Consider the following 17307-nt stretch of genomic DNA (forward strand, 5'->3'; position numbering starts at 1 on the left):
CTTTTCCCCTCTGTAAAAGAGAGCTCCTTCCTTTGCTGTGTAGTGACTTGCAGTGACTTGCCATGGTTATAGACTCCGAATTACAGTTCTCTGCTGATACCAAATAAACTCATTTTTTTTTTTTTTTTTTTTTGGGGAAACTTGCCATGGTTATAGACTCCGAATTACAGTTCTCTGCTGATACCAAATAAACTCATTTTTTTTTTTTTTTTTTTGTGGAGAAATAACTGACAGTCTATTTGTTTTAGGTCATCAATACTCTTAGTAATGTTGAAATATTTCACCATAAAACTAAGGAGTCGAGGAACCACTCACAGGAGTTTAATTTGATTATTGCAAAGCATATAATTTGATTATTGCAAAGCATACATGGAGGGGTGTAATCTGAAATGTACTTACCTTTTTAGCTTCATCTCCTACCAACTGCTTCAAATATTCTTTCTTTGGAACCACACTGGGTATACAAATAAGTGAATAATAAGTTTAAAGTGGGCCAGTACTTAAACGCAATGCTTTTTCCCCTTCTTTCTACCCCCCGAGTGAATCACTTGCTTTCCCCTCACTGCGCCATACTAGTTTATGCTTATGCATTTATGTTGTAGTTTTCTTAGTCAGGAATACCCTTCCCTGCCCTCTGCTGTATGCAAAATTCTATACCTTCTTCAAGTTTTCAAATATTCCCTTTTCTCTGAAACCCTTCCCACTTCCCTCCCTGACACTTCAATCTTCCCTAAGAATTAATCATTCAAAAAAAAGAATCATTCCTGCCTCCCTTTGCCTGTGACACTTAAGGATAATTCCATTTTAACAATTATTTTATAGTTAGTTGTTTTTTTAACTGATTTTTTAACATAAATTTATTTATTTATTTTTGGCTATGTTGGGCCTTCGTTGCCGTACGTGGGCTTTCTCTAGTTGTGGCAAGCGGGGGCTGCTCTTCGTTGGGGTGCGCCGGCTTCTCATTGCGGCGGCTTCTCCTATTGTGGAGCACGGGCTCTGGGCGTGTGGGCTCAGTAGTTGTGGCATGCGGGCTCTAGAGCACAGGCTCAATAGCTGTGGCACGGGCTTCGTTGCTCCGCAGCATGTGGGATCTTCCCAGACCAGGGCTGGAACCCTTGTCTCCTGCAATGGCAGGCGGATTCTTAACCACTGCGCCACCAGGGAAACCCCTAGTTGTTTAAATATATGCTCCTTTCCCCTATACCTTGCATCCTGATTGTCAGTTATTTAGAGCAGGAATCTGGCTTTATCTGTGTTTGTTTACCTTTCACACAGCACAGTGAGTGACACATGGTAAGTATTAAATGTAAGAAAGTATGACTATCTCAGCTTGCTTCTCATTACCAGAGGTGTTTAGTGAATGAAATAAGGTGGAAAAGTCAGGTCGTGGCCATATTGTATCGGATCTCCTATATTAAGGCAAGCGTTTAGACTTTATTCGGTGAGCATCCCGGGAATCATTTAAAGTCTTTGAGCAGTGTTTCCAGAAGATTAAACATAGATTGGAGGTGAGGGACTATTTAAGAGACAATTATAACAGTGCATCTAGAGGCAATAAAGACTTGAACTACAGTAAAGTCAATGCTGAGAAAGATAAAACAATTAAAAGGGTCTATGATGGTGCTTCTCAAATTTTAACATGCACACCAATCACCTGTGAATCTTATTAAAGTACAGATTCTGAATCAGTAGGTCTGGGGTGAGTCCTGGGACCCTGCGTTTCTAATAAGCTCATAGCTGGTGCTGTAGACCCATGCTGTCCAATATGGTAGCCTTTAGCCCGGTGGCTGTCAAGCACTTGAAATGTAGTTAGTGCAACTGAGGAACTGAATATTTTATTTTAAGTAATTTAAATTTAAATATAAAAACGGAAACAGTGCAAAATATTTCTCCATTAAGCAAAATTTTGTTGTTTTGGTGAGACTGCATTTAAAAGAAACCGTGTAGTACATTTATTACGTTAACATTTAACATGTCTATATCATACACTGTCACGAAATAGTAAGCTTCCCTGCCCACCACAATGACGTCTCATCAGAACATCTAGAACTCTATGAAAGGCCTGGGGTACTAACTGGACGCTGCTCAAATGTGATTTACTCAAAATTCAGGACCTAATTATGCGCATTAGGAAGCAGAACCTCAAAGTTTGCAGAGGGCAGGCGCTCTGCGAGAGGGAAAAGTCTTCGGATGGATAACGATAAGGATAAGGAGGAATTCCAGGCCAGCTCCGGAGCCGGATCCACGGAACGATTGGCCGGCTGCGGCGGCGCGGCGAGTGGTCGGGAGGGTGTGCCCGACTGCGCCTGCCTCGCCCAGCTGCGCCCCTCTGCGGCCGTTGAGCCCCTCGGTGCAGGTGCGCGCGGCACTTTCCTTGGGCCGCCGCCTTCTCCCCGCCCACGGCCGCACGCGCATGCGCAGTTAGCAGTCGCTGCTGGGCGGCCGCCGGCGGGATTGCTCTAGGGAGACGCGGGGACCAAGTGGCAGCGACTCGGACATCTGAGCTGCCACTGCCGAAAACGGGCCCGCAAGGCAGGTGCGTGGGCAGTAAGCCACTTTCCCGCGTCCCTTTGCCCACGGCCTGGGGTGAGGAATCTGAGTCCTGGCTTCTTCCCTCGGGGCGGGGGTTCCTGGGCCGCACCCCTTTCTTTGGCGAGCCGCCAGAAGGAACAGGTAGGGGCCAGTGAGGGGGTGGGTGTTGAGTTCGGGGATGGGGATGCAGTCATTGAGGATTTTGGGCGGGCTCTCCCGGCCTCGGGAGTGGGAAGGCCGGCCCGGGCGGCGGGCGTTGAGGCCACCTCCGCGTCCGTTGGGTTCTCCGGAACTGCTGTGTCCGGAGGGGGGGCTGGCGCGGGGAAGGCCAGGTGTCCCACTCAGCCCGGCCTGTCCCCGACGGTTAAGGGGCCCCAGGGAGCCGAGTCCGTTATTCCAGCGGTTGCCATTTCAGCCCCGTTCCACGCTCCATCCCCGGTGCGCGCTCGCGAGGGATGGAGAAGGGGCCCTAGCCTCTCGGCGCTGCTCACTCCTCCGGCTACTTCTCACAAAAACGCGAACCAAACCAAAATAGGCTCAGCTTACGCCCTCCCCGCCTCTGTAAAGGCGAAGGGACCGGTCCTAACCCTCACAGAGGTGTGTCCTGTGACTCCCGGCCGCTCCCTTGAGGCGATGCCTGGAGCCCGGTGCGCGCGGATAGGGAGGGCCCTAGAGGGTTGTGTTGAATCCCACGAAGCCCTGAGGACTCGAGACTCCTTATCGCCGAAAGCCTGTTACCAATGATCAGATACTTGAGCTGATTTTATTTATAGCATGTGCCTGAGAGACAAAGAGGATGGAATCTAAAAAAAAAAAAAAAGGTCGTGAAGAACCTTGGGGCCGGACGGGAATAAAGATGCAGACCTACTAGAGAATGGACCTGAGGACACGGGGAGGGGGAAGGGTAAGCTGGGACGAAGTGGCATGGACATATATACACTACCAAACGTAAAACAGATAGCTCGTGGGAAGCAGCCGCATAGCACAGGGAGATCAGCTCGGTGCTTTGTGACCACCTAGAGGGGTGGGATTGGGAGGGAGACGCAAGAGGGAAGAGATATGGGGATATATGTATATGTATAACTGATTCTCTTTGTTATAAAGCAGAAGCTAACACCATTGTAAAGCAATTATATTCCAATAAAAATGTTTAAAAAATCACTGTAGAATTTTTAAAAAGCAAATGGCAACAAAGCTCAGAAGGGAGAAAGTAAATCGAGTGGCCATGGGAAGACCTCTCTAATTAGAAGAGAGTTATTTTATACTGAAGCTTTTTGATGCATAAAAGCCATCAAAACCCTGATCTAGCCTTCTGAATTTGCTTGCTTTAAAATTTTTACATCACTCTAGGTCTTTTAATCACTCTTGGTAGCCCTCCTTTTGGTAGTTGTTTGACTTTTCAGTTTACAGTTTTGTCTTTATATCTAATTGGTTTGAGTTTAGACCTTATCTCTAAATCCTTCCGAAGATAGTCTTTATCTAGTTAATAAAGTTAATTATTGTGTGTGAATGATGCATGTTAATGGATCCGTAGAAGCTGAACTGTGCTATAAATTGACCTTATTGCTTGTTTTCAGTACCTAATAAGTTTTAGTGCTCTTAACTACAAAGCTACAATGGAACTTTAGATCATCCAGGTTAACCCTTAAACTTGACAAATGAAAAAAAAGGTTTAGAACAGTTTGAAGCCCTTCCCTTTTTAATAACAGAACAGTAAACTTGGTGCCATGGTGCCAAGCTCAGTGTACTTTCTATTATATTATTTTGTAGTTGAGCTCCTGAAGCTGCATGACACCTAAAACTTTAAATAGTGATTTTTCAAACACTACTTTTGAGCCATAGTGGTGTTGGTGAGTCCTCAGTCAGCCATTAAAACCGAATAGCAGAAAGGCATTTCAGTTATAAGAAATAGTGTATATAAGGCATGAATGTGTTAATAGGTGAGTGTTAAGAGTAAGAAATGAGTCTTAAAAGGGCAGAATTTATACTGAGAGCTACAGACAACTATTGAACATTTTTATAAATAGGTAATAAAGTAAGACTTGTTCTTTTTTAGAAAATTCATGCTGGAGAGAAGGTGGCAGATAGATTGATTGGGAAGGCTGGAAGTGAAGAAGCAAAGTCAAAGTTTACTGATCCTTTTCGGAAACCATGGATTCCCAAATTAAGGCTGTGGCATGGATATAGAAAGATACATTCAAGAAATATCCAAATGCACTTAGTTACCAATGATACAGGATATCAATGAGAAAGAATAGTCTTAAGATAGTGGCAAAGCAACTTGGCTAATTTGGTTGACCGGAGGTGAAGTTAATGGGAGAAGGGAATTGAGGAGATAGAGAACAGGTTTGGGAGGAAAGACCAGCCTCAAATTAATGGAGGCTTTGGTACATCCTTGAAGACGGATAGTGATTTGAAGCTAAAGAGTGGCCTCTGTGCTGTGGAGATAACATTTGGGAGTTTTTAGCTAGCTTTTATAGGTAGAAGTCAAGAGTATATGAAATGTAAGGAGAAAGTCTGGGGACAGAACCCTAACGAACAGCAACATTTACAGGTGATTAGAGAAAGAGCCCGTGAAGGTGGCAGAGCAAACGAAGAGAATCAAGAATCAGGAATAGCATCATAGAAGCCACGGGAGGAGAGGGCTTCAAGGAGGCAGTAGCAAGGTCAAGAGAGAGCAGTAGGCAGTAGGACTGAAAAATGCTATTGCATTTACCAGCTGAGACGTGGTTGGTAGAACTGTTTCAAAGAAGCTAGAATCAAGTGCAAGAATGATAAAAGTATTAGTTTTTCATTGTTGCCATACCAAACTTCGCAGCTAAATGCAGCACAAATTTATTTTCTCACAGTTCTATAGGTCAGAAGTCTGACACAGGTCTCACCGAGCTAACATCAAGGTGTTGGCAAGGCATCATTCCTTACTAGAAGCTCTGGGGAGATTCCGCTTCCTTGCTCATTCAGGTTGGTTGCAGAATTCAATTCCTTTTGGTTGTAGGACTGAGGTTCCTGTTTCCTTGTTGACTGTCAGCTGAGAGTTGTTTTCAGCTTCTAGAGACCACCTACATTCCTTGGCTCATGCCCCCCCTTCCTCCATCTTCCAGATCTCTATGGTGGGCGGAGTCCCTCTCACTCTTCAAATCTCTTCTGCCCTCTTTCACTGACTTCCTCTTCCACTTTTAAGTGCCCATGTGATTATGTTGGGCCCACTTGCATAATACAGAATACTGTCCCTATTTTAGGGTCAGCTAATTAACAACCTTAATTCCATCTAAAAGGCCCCCTTTGCTATGTGAGGTCATGCTCACAGGACCCAAGGAATAGGGTGTGGACATCTTTGGGGGGGTCATTGTTGTGGCTACCATAGGAAGTTAAAAGTACTAACAGTTCATGGATACATTCTTTCTAGATGATTTTGTTAAGGAAAGGTGATACCTAGAAACATTTACATTATGTAGCATGTGATAATTATAGTCAATAGTAAGCCTTACTGTTTATCCTTGAGTTTTGTAACTAAGAAATGCAGGTATCTTCTTAAGTACTCTGAAATTTCTGTGAACACTATAAAATTTTAAAGTCTCATAGGAGTATAAGGTAATACAATGAAGTTGTTAGTTTTTATATTTTTATGTAGCCTTAAGCTGCTTTAAAATCTTTGCTGGAAAGATTTTAAACGCCATTAAACCAGCTAACTAGATATATGTGCATAAAATATAATTTGGATACACATCAAAATATAGCTTTTAAAATATAAAGCCCACAGAAACAAATGGATGTCTAAAGGATGGAACATATTAACAAAATATTTAACCTTGTATTTTATAGGCCTAGAACCTCACTGCCATTTAGTGAGTTAAATTGTTAAACCTTCTAATCTTAGAGCCTTAATGAAAGGAATGTAGAGTTTGAATAGACCTAACTTTGAGTCTTGCCTTTGTTGTTTATTAGCATTCTGTATTCTTGAGTAAGTTACTTACCTCCCTGAGCCTTGCTTTCCTTATGTCTAATGGGGTACTAATACCTTCACCGCAGAGTAGCTGTAAGGATTGGAATTAACATGTCTGAAACACAGTAAATACTTGAAACAGCACTTCCTGTTCTCCTTGTTCCATTCCTCCCTTTTCAGTTCCTTTCTCAAGTGCAGCTTCCTTTGCCTGTGGCCTAGGGAAATCAGTCCTTTGCATCCTTTGCACCTCACTTTGAATGTAACTTTCTCAAGGAGGCTTTCTCTGCCCCTTCCCCTACCCTGTAAATTCAGTTCCCCAATTACCAACTCTTACAACTTCTTTACTAGTCTGTCACTTGTTACAGTTTATGTGATATACCTGGGTTATTTGTTTAATGTCTGATTTCCATCCCAGACTATAAGCTCTTTGCGATCAGGGGCCATGTGTGTTTTACTAATTACTGTAAATTCAGTGTCTAACATCATGCCTGGCACATAATTGACAACCATAGGTATTTGTCAAATGAATTTGTGAATGATGAATTTTATTATCTACTGGCTAATCCCTCTTGAATTTCTGGAAACATCAGCCACCACAAAATTAATAAATCCCTGGTGCAGCTTATTCTGAAGGATGCTCGTTTCTTCTGTGAGAAAGTACCTGCATTTCGAATGGAGTCTTTGGAAGAAGGCTGCCTCTTTAAGACGCCACTATTACCTACCTCTCCACCTTATTTGTGATCCTTCAAAGTGAACTTTCTATGTGCTACATAGCCTACATAGCCAGATAATTCCAAGAATACCCTTTAATTTTGGTGAAAATTTGTCCAGTTTTATTTTTCTGATGTGGTAACACAGAATTTTTTCATCTAATTTTTTTGTTTACTGTCTTTTCTAGTAAATTATTGAGTTGTTAAAATGCAGCATGTCTACAGCAAGATTCTGAAATAACTCACAATGAGATGTTTCTTCATAGATGTAGAATAAAAATGAAAAATATGTTTAATTCCCCCATATTAAATTAGAACATAAAACTGCAAACTTTCTAGATTATTATCTCCTTATCTATAGGAAAGCTTTAACTATGTTAAGTTTTAACAATGTTCTAAAAAACTTTAGAGGGCCATTGTTGGAAGCATTGACATACCCATTTCTCTGTCATAAAACCATAGTTAAAGACATCTATTATATAAGGATTCAGTCCATAAATTTTTCTAGGAGTTAAATTCTAAAAAAGGATTTTTTCCTCCAAGGATCTTGTAGACTTTTATAGACAGTGAAAACTCCTTCATTTTATTTCTGGCCTTCCCCTAATTGCCTGGAAACCCTTTTGCCAAATTTATCGTTGCAGTGCTGCTACAGCAATAGTCATTCTAGTTTGTTGCTTAGTAACATCTATTTCTCTCCGCCCATAACCTTTTTTTCTTGTCATTTATGCATTCATTCATTCTGTGAATATATATCTTTCTGTATTTCTCATGTATGAGCACTCTTTGGCTAGCACTGTGAATACAGAAGTAAGAATTCTGGCTCTCGGTGGGGTCATATTTTTGTCTGTTTTCTGCTGCAGGTTTCCTCAAGCAGTTCTTTTGGAACTATGTAGAAGTACTATAAATTCTAAATAAATAAATGTATCATTATAATGTTTATATAACCATTATTTTGAAAATGATGCTATTTAGTCCATTTTAACTTTAGTGTGTAGCTATGTTTTTAAAACCCAGTGCAGAGTTTGTTCATTCTTTCTATAATTACTATGACCAAATACTATCCCCATATCCTGGATTTCAGCTCCGATCACTTCACTAATCTCAGACCTTCAGTAGTTTCTGAATTTTATAGGATCAGATCCAGAATCTTTGCAACACTTTGTAGCTCTTTGCCTAAATCACCAGAAAGTTGTATTTTCAACTATTATTTCTGCTGTTATGGTTCTTTCCCCACTTTTTACTGTATTTCTTGAGATATTTTCATTGTTTCTAAGTCCTTCTGATTTAGAAAAAAAATACTCAGTTTTAGTTAACAGTATATATTAGATAAAATAATGCTCATATAGAAAATTTTAAAATCCCAGATGCCTAACATAATTTCTGGTTGTGGGTGTCCTGAGGAGTAGATGACTGTGATGGTTAATTGTCTCTATCTACCTGATGGAACCACAGGGTGCCCAGATATTTGGTCAAACATTATCTTGGGTGTGTCTGTGAGGGTGTTTTTGGATAAGATTAACATTTGAATGGTAGGCTGAGTAAAGCAGATTGCCCTCCCCTAGGTGGGTGACCTTCATCCAAACAGTTGGAGGCCTGAATAGAACAATAAAGCTGATACTCCAGTGAGGAGGAGAGAACTCTTCCTGCCTGACTGGCTGAGCTGGGACTTCAGTTTTTTTCCTGCCCTTGGATTCGAACTGAAACATTGGCTCTTCTTGGGTCTTGAGCCTGCTGGCTTTCAGACTAGAGCTTATAGCATTGGCTCTCCTGGCTTCCAGGCCTTTAAACTCAGACTAGCACTACATTATTGGCTTTCCTGGGTCTCATTTAACTCCATTCACCTGAGTCATGCTTAACTCCAAGAAAAATATAGTATAGTCATGTCTCCTGAAAAAAGAGAAAATATCTTGGTGATCAGCCAGCAATCTCTCCCAAGTATCTCATACTTGGCCAAAGTTACTTATATTTCAATTTGTTATTGAACCAGCCCAGAGGCAGTGCAGAGAACATACAGGAGATCAAAGATAAATGCAAATGGATGTGCTTCTCCAGTGCCTCCTTTATTCTTCATGAAGGCACAGGTATTTTGTGACTTCAGCAACCTGTATGGAGTGAGGAATACACGGGACGCTTAGAACCATGGGCTTGCTATCTTTTATACATTTGTAAGGACGCAAGGAGGTGGTGTCAGCACTAAAAGTTCTGTATTATACCATATAAACAAATTCTTGCTGCGCTAAAACTGTATAACTTAGGACAACCATATAGCTCAATAAGGAATTAGAAGACTTGAACAACCCTATAAAGCAATTAGACTTAATACACATACACAGAACACTTCACCTAACAATAGCAGAAAGAAAAATTAATGCCAGTCTTCCTCAAACTCTTCCAACAAGTTGAAGAGGAGGGAATACTTACACACACAGTCTATGAGGGCAGCATTACCCTGACACCAAAGCCAAAGACACTGTAAGAAAACTACAGACCAATATCCCTGATGAATATTGACGGAAATACATATTTTTCCTAAGTGCACATGGAATATTCTCTAGGATAGACCATATGTCAGGCCACAAAACAAGTCTTAACACATTTTTAAAAGCTGAAATCATTCTAAGTATCTTTTCCAGTTACAGTGTAATGAAACTAGAAATCAGTAGCAGAAGGAAAGCAGGAAAATCCACAAATATGTGGAAATTAAAAAACACACTTTTAAGCAACCAAATGGGTCAAAAAAGAAATCACAAGGAAATTAGAAAATATCTTGAGATAAATGAAAAAAAAATCCCACAAGAGACCAAAACTTATGGTATAGAGTGAAAGCAGTACTAAGGGAAATTTATGGCTGTAAACACTTACAGTAAAAAAGAAAGATCTTAAATTAACAACCTAACTTTACAACTTAAGGAACTAGAAAAACCCAAAGCTAGAAGGAAGGAAGGAAATAATAAAGATTAGATAAGAGATAAATGAAATAGAGAATAGGTAAACAACAGAAAATGTCAGTGAAACCAAGAGTTAGTTCTTTGAAAAGATCAACAAAATTGATAAACCTTTAACTAGATTGAATTAAAAACAGAAGACTCAAATAATTAAAATCAGAAACGAATGAGGGAACATTACAACTGATTCTATAGATATAAAAATATTATAAGGGAATGCTATAAACAATCATATGCCAACAAAAAGGATAACCTAGACGAAATGGACAAATTCCTGGAAACATACAACCTATTCAGACTAAATCATGATGTTGTAGGAAATCTGAACAGACCTGTAACTAGTAAGGGAATTGAATCAGTAATCAAAAACCTCTCAACAAATAAAAGCCCAGGAGTAGATGGCTTAACTGGTGAGTTCTACCAAACACTGAAAGAAAAATACTAACTCTCCTCAAGCTCATCCAAAGCACTGAAGAGAAGGGAACCCTTCCAAACTCATTCTATGAGGGCAGTGTTACCCTGATACCAAAACCAGACAAAGAAACAACAAGAAAACTGCAAACCAATATCCCTGATGAATAATGTTGCAAAAATCCTTACCAAAATATTAGCAAACAAAAATCAAAAGCACATTAAAAGATTGGGACTTCCCTGACAGTCCAGTGGTTAAGACTCTGTGCTCCTACTGCAGGGGGTGTGAGTTTGATCCCTGGCCGGGGAAGTAAGATCCCACATGCCATGTGGTGTGGCCAAAAAATAAAAAAAAATTAAAAAAATAAGAAAAAAATATTTATACACCATGACCAAGTGGGATTTATTCCTGGAATGCAAAGATGGTTCAACATATGAAAACCAATTGGTGTAATGCATCACATTGTCAATGGAGGGGAAAGAAACCAATATGGTCATCTCAACTGATGCATAAACAGCATCCATGAGTTCCAACACCCTTTTATGATAAACACTCAACAAAATATTATTAGAAAGAAACTTCCTCAATGTAATAAAGGCCATATTTGAAAAATCAACAGCACCATACTCAATGGTGAAAGACTGAAAGCTTTTCCTCTAAGATCTGGAATAAGACAAGGATGCCTGCTTTTGTCACTTCTATTCAACATAGTACTGGAAGCCCTAGGCAGAGCAGTTAGGCAAGAAGAAGACATCCAAAATGAAAAGGAAGAAGTAAAATTATCTCTGCTCACAGACAACATTATCTTATATGTAGAAAACCTAAAAATTCCACCAAAAAAATTGTTAGAACTAACAAAAGAATGGTGGTTGCCTGGGGCTTGGGAGAAGGGGCTAGGGAGGAGTTGTTGTTTAAGGGGTATAGGATTCTAGTGTTGTCAGATGGAAAAACAGGTGTGGAGATAAGATGTACAGCAGTGTGAATGTTCTTAACACTACTGAACTGAACAGTTAAAATTGGATTAAATGATAACTTTTATGTGTATTCTACCACAATTAAAAAATTTTAAACTGCACAAGTTAGTTACTTCAGTGTTTTGTAAATTACCCCATTGTCAGGCCTCTCAAAGCTCCAGTGCAGGCCTAGCAGTATCTTACCTCTCTCTTCTTAAGAAATGATGTGTGACAAACCTCACAGTTTTGTTTGGAGCTTGATGACATGTTGGCACCATAGCATGGTAGACCTCCAAGTAATACTGCAAACTTCATGATGTAATTCTCAATTGTCAGTTGTTGCATCACTGAATAATGATAGAATACTGCAGAATTAAGCAGAAACAGTTAGGTCTGTATTTCTGATTTTTTAAGAAAGGAATAAATAGCAAAAACAACCTTGGACTATATCATTTTCTTAACGGATACTATTATCCTGTAGAACTGCATTGTCTGCAGAATGGTTAATGACCACTTACAGTTTATTTTTAAGTATTCCTCTTGTATAGTAAGGTTGATATGACCATTTCTGGGTGAATATCTTCAGAGCTTAATACTAATAATCATCTAAATTTTGGAAATTCCCAGGAGGTTTGTAATGTGTTATGTAACGATTTTTGCAATTTCTTTCCATTGCTTTATCAGTAAACATATAATCAGTGGGGTAATATTAAAATAAGAATTAGAATGGTATATTGATGTAAAGTTTTGGATTCTCATCTTGTCTCACATTTCCAGTCATGAGAATTTGATCAGGTTTTTGAATCCTTCTGCTTTCAGTTTGTAGATTGGGAGTAATGATGGCTATCCTCGTGATGTCCTAGGTTGCAAAGATTAAAGTAGCTAGTTCCTTTATGCAAATGAATGATTATAGTCATAGAACTTTAGAGAAGAAAGAAACTTTCCAGATAAAGGGTTTTCTAAACTTTTTTCTGAAGCTTTGGCAACTGTTTCTGAAAGGAAGTTAGGAAGAACCTAATGTAGAAAACAAATAATATACACGGCTGTATTTGGAATAGGTAACCAACAAGAACCTACTGTGTAACACAGGAAACTCTGCTCAATACTCTGTAATAACCTAAATAGGAAAAGAATTTGAAAAAGAATAGATACATGTATATGTATAACTGAATAACTTTGCTGTACACCTGAAACTAACACAACATTGTTTAATAAACTGTACTCCAATATAAAATAAAAATTTTTTAAATAAAAAATTATATAAAGCAAAAAAAAAAAAAGAAAGAGGAAGAAAGAAAACAAATAAAATTGGCTGAAGTAAGAGTAGGGTTCCAGAGAGGACACTGCCTGCTTGGTTTCCCCTTAATTCTTCTCTGGCAGCCCAATCCACCAGAGCTCAAACAAAGCGCTTAGAACATGTTTTTTCAACAAATTTAATTATTAAGAAACTAAACTGTGCATTCATTTTGAAGGAGAAGATATGGGGCTAAAGTGATATTAATGTTCATTATTACTGCTATTATTATTTTATGCATTTCTATTTTACTGAAATGTTATTGATAGCAAGTCAAGAAAAACACCTTTTGCTTTGTTATATAAGTCATGGAAGGCTCTTAAACTTTTAGAACAATGAAGTTTTTAGGGTCGTTAACAGTTAATAAGCAATGTGTAAATATACTCATATCTGTGCCAATAAGTGAAAATTAAAAAAAACCCTACCTTACTGTTATTAAGTCAAAGTCATCCCTTTATATTTACTTTCTATCCCAGTTAACCTTTTTTATGACTCAAGAGAGATTAAACTCTTCTAATTAAATTATGATTAGTATGCATCATTTTTTGTGTTGTCTTTGTCTGTAAAACTGGTGGTATTAACACACCTTTTAATATAGAATGTTCATATTATGGTAGAATGGTGTTGATTTTTTTAAACCCACATTTTCAAAGTAAACTTTAAAGTTGTACCCAGTGGCCTTTAGAAGAAATTAAAGCTAACTGGCCCATACATTCATGTAGAGTTTTGATCTCATTTAAAAGGGTTAGTTGAGCTAACCAAATGGAAAAATGCTTTTTATAGTCTGATGCTTCTTTTTTGAAAACAGCTTAATTGATATATTATTTGCATGCCTACAAGTTGACCTGTTTAATGAGGGTAGTTCAGTGGGTTTTAACATATTTAACATATTTACAGAGTTATGCGACCATTACCATATTCCCATTTTAGAATATTTTCATTACCCTCAAAAAGAAACCCTGTGCACATTAACCCTTTCTTTCCTTTCCTTAGGCAATCACTTATCTATTTTCCGATTCTATGGATTTGCCTATTTAAATGGGGTCATACAATATGTGGTCTTTTTATGACTGACTTCTTTCACTCAGCAAAATGTTTTCGAGATTCATCTGTCTTGTAACACATTAGTACTCCATTCTATTTTATTGCTAAATAATATTCCAGTGTATGAATATTCCACATTTTGTTTATCCATTCATCAGTTGATGAACATTTGGGTTGTTCACACTTTTTTGGCTATTATTAACAATTTTTTTAAACATTTACATTCCAAGTTTTTGTTTGGACATCTGTTTTCATTTCTCTTGGGTAGATACTTAGGAGTGGAATTGCCGAATCATAAGGTAATTCTATTTTTAACGTTTTGAAAAACTGCCACACTGTTTTCCAAAGCTCATTTTGTATTCCTGCCAGCAGTGTATGAGGATTCCAGTTTCTCCACAGCCTCCCAAAACTTGTTATTATTATCTCTCTTTGATTATAGCCATTCTGGTGGGTGTAGAGTGCTATCTCATAAATTCAGTGTTTCTTAGGCAGACCCATATAGGTCTGTAGATATGTTCTGCAGAATCTAAGAGTTCTAAGAATATACTTTTTTTAAAAAAATTTTCATGTTGATGGTAATATAATTATACTCTGGTTCATCTGAATGACTGACCACCTAATAACCAAGACTGCCACACTATTTCAGTATTCATATTTACTTGTTTAAAAGTCCACTGGCACCAAGAAATAAAACTTTCATTTTTAACATGCTAATGAGAATAGAGGGGGCTGTAATTATATAAATTATGTATTTCTGCCAAGAGGCAGCCAAATAATATTTGGCTTCTCATCTCAATTAATGCTATAAGGAATAGAGGTTTTGCAGTATTTAAATAGAGAAATGGTTACACAATTGACTCATCATAGTATTATGGGGATGATAAATGCAAAAGAACTTTATTCATAGCACTCAGCCTGGTTGCAATAAATCCTATATTTGTTTGAATTTCCAGCTGTGATTTGATTTCAGTAAAATACTATCACATTCAATTGTGATAAAATTATTTTTCTTTTTTTGGTGTTTACATATAAATTTATTTTGTTTTTATAATTATAAAATTTCCAATTTTATGGTTATATACACTTAAGCAACATTATAATAAAAAAGTAACTGGAGCGAACATTTAGGAATCACAATCCTTTTCCCTTTTTTTTAGAGGAGTCCACGTGAGTTCATTGGTCACTGTTATCTATATCTTTAGGTTCGTGCCTTTGGCTCTTTGCTTTTAGAGGCAGGCCTTCAGCTATAGACTCCTGTGAGATTTTGAAGTTTGTGTTATCACTTGTTCAAAGCATAATTTAAGTAAGTTTGGTAATGATTTGTTTTAAAAGCCATACGAGAAAAAAAGAGGTATTAAGGAGAAATTATTTCTTTGTAAATATACTTACACATATTTTTCACAACTTTGTTTTGTTTTTACTGATTACTGTCAATTTCACAGATAATCAGTATGCGTTTCCAAGGCTTTCGGCTATGTTTGGGTCTTCTTTTCATCTCAATTAATGCAGAATTTATGGATGATAATGTTGAGATGGAAGACTTAGATGAAAATTCAGAAGAGATTGATGCTAATGAAAATGAATTCTCCTCAGAGGTAAGGTTATTGAGAAACAAGCTATAATTTATTCTTTGAGGGACTTCCCTGGCGGTCCAGTGGTTTAAGACTTCGCCTTCCAATGCAGGGGGTGCGGGTTCCATCCCTGGTTGGCAGGAAGCTGCTAAGATCCCACATGCCTCGCGGCCAAAAAACCAAAACATAAAACAGCAGCAATATTGTAACAAATTCAATAAAGACTTAAAAATTAGGTCCACATCAAAAAAATCTTTAAAAAAAGTAATAAAATATTCTTTTACATGAACATAGGGGTGACTAATTTCTTAAGATTCATTTCTATTTAAATAGTCTTTAGTTTCAATATAAATAGAAAAAACATTGCCTTTTTCCAACTATTTGTTGCTGTGTTTTTAATTTGTGCATGGCACCTAGCACAGTTTTATTACCAAATAAATATGGGGAAGATCTTTACTATCAAACTAGCAGTTCATCACTGGCTAAAGAGGACTAAATACTTTAGCTAAGGGAAAGGTTTTTAGTCTTATTTTTGACATTGCAAGCCCTTTTCAGATAAAAGAAAAGGTAGTATAATTTTCTCCTAGAAGTAAAGAAAGTAGTGTTTCTTTATCTCTCTGAGGAAAGAAAATGCTAAATAGGATGAATTAGAAAGGGGAGTGATGATGAGGTAGGCATTTAGTAAGGCTCACAGTGTTTCTGTCTCAGCATTAAGATGTGTGTCTTGAGGTAGTGACTGATAGGAGTCTGGAAAACAGGAGTCTGGAGGTTTTTGTATACTTTGACAATCCATAAGAGCTTTCACATTGAGAATATTCATATCTAATATTGAGACAATCAGAAAATTTTTTCAGAAATATTTTTGGTGAGGAAATATCAATTATATTGTGCTAGCCTCTGTTTAAAGGGCCAAGGAGAATAATATATAGTTGTTACAGACTTCCTTTTAGAGTTTTTTATTTGCAAATGCAAGTGTTGTTTAGCTGCTTAAGGTGAATATTCTTTCTCCTGTTAAGTTTTAAGCTCCACAAGGACATTTCTTTTAAAACCTGGTTCTGTGATCCACAGAAACTAGTAATCAAAGTGCTTATGGCTGACTTAGATACAGCTACTACGAGGGTTTTGGAGGTTAATACTTCAAAGAAATTTCAGATACCTATGACTCTTAACTATATTTGATGATAATTTGAGAAATGATAAGAAATGGGAGGAACAATTTTTGATGCTTCTAATTTTATAGCATGAGTAATCTAGATATGGGAAAGTACAAGTGAAGTATAAATAAAGCACAAAATAAATTGCTGGTGATTTAAAGGGTCGTCTAACAGAAGGAAGCCTCTTGTAACCCCATTGCCCATTTTTGCCAATCCATAAAAATATAGAGCAGTAAAGTTGTAAGTTACAATTCAGAAAACTTCATGGGAGATTGGCAATTTGGGTAGCAGAATATTGACCTGTTAGTAAGTGTGTGGGATTTTGTTTAATTACTGATTTCCCTCCCTTAGACAGGAAATGTACTATTAGGGAAGGGTAGGGGCAGTGAAAATAGTAGAAGTACTTCTGCATCCTTTTCTCTTAAGGCTGAGAGAAGAAATTTCATAATTAATCATATAGGTAAAATCATAAAAGCTGATTAAGAAAGGACCAAGATTTATCTATTACTGTAAGCAAAATTTTATTTATTCATCATCAGTTCAAATTATCTTTTGAGGGCTTACCTGGTGGCGCAGTGGTTGAGAGTCCGCCTACCGATGCAGGGGACACGGGTTCGTGCCCTGGTCCGGGAAGATCCCACATGCCGCGGCGCGGCTGGGCCCGTGAGCCATGGCCGCTGAGCCTGCGCGTCCGGAGCCTGTGCTCCGCGACGGGAGACGCCACAACAGTGAGAGGCCCGCGTACCGCC

The 17307-nt window shown here is 38.2% G+C and overlaps 1 protein-coding gene across 3 annotated transcripts in view; it reads left to right on the top strand.

The window, feature by feature from the left end:
- The first annotated feature begins 2414 nt into the window (after positions 1-2414).
- CLGN (calmegin) overlaps positions 2415-17307 on the top strand; it is a 45151-nt gene continuing 30258 nt past the window's right edge. The window contains exons 1-3 of one of the 3 annotated variants that reach the window (XM_007445527.1): positions 2415-2586; positions 5382-5493; positions 15276-15428. In XM_007445527.1, the coding sequence (XP_007445589.1) occupies positions 15285-15428 (144 nt within the window). In that variant the 5' untranslated portion in view covers positions 2415-2586; positions 5382-5493; positions 15276-15284. Of the gene's footprint in view, positions 2587-3711; positions 3747-5381; positions 5494-15273; positions 15429-17307 lie in introns of those variants that run through there. The other 2 variants (XM_007445526.1, XM_007445525.1) reach the window with 2 other exon arrangements.

Source organism: Lipotes vexillifer, unplaced genomic scaffold (genome assembly GCF_000442215.2).
Source record: "Lipotes vexillifer unplaced genomic scaffold, Lipotes_vexillifer_v1.1 scaffold219, whole genome shotgun sequence".
Taxonomy (NCBI): domain Eukaryota; kingdom Metazoa; phylum Chordata; class Mammalia; order Artiodactyla; family Lipotidae; genus Lipotes; species Lipotes vexillifer.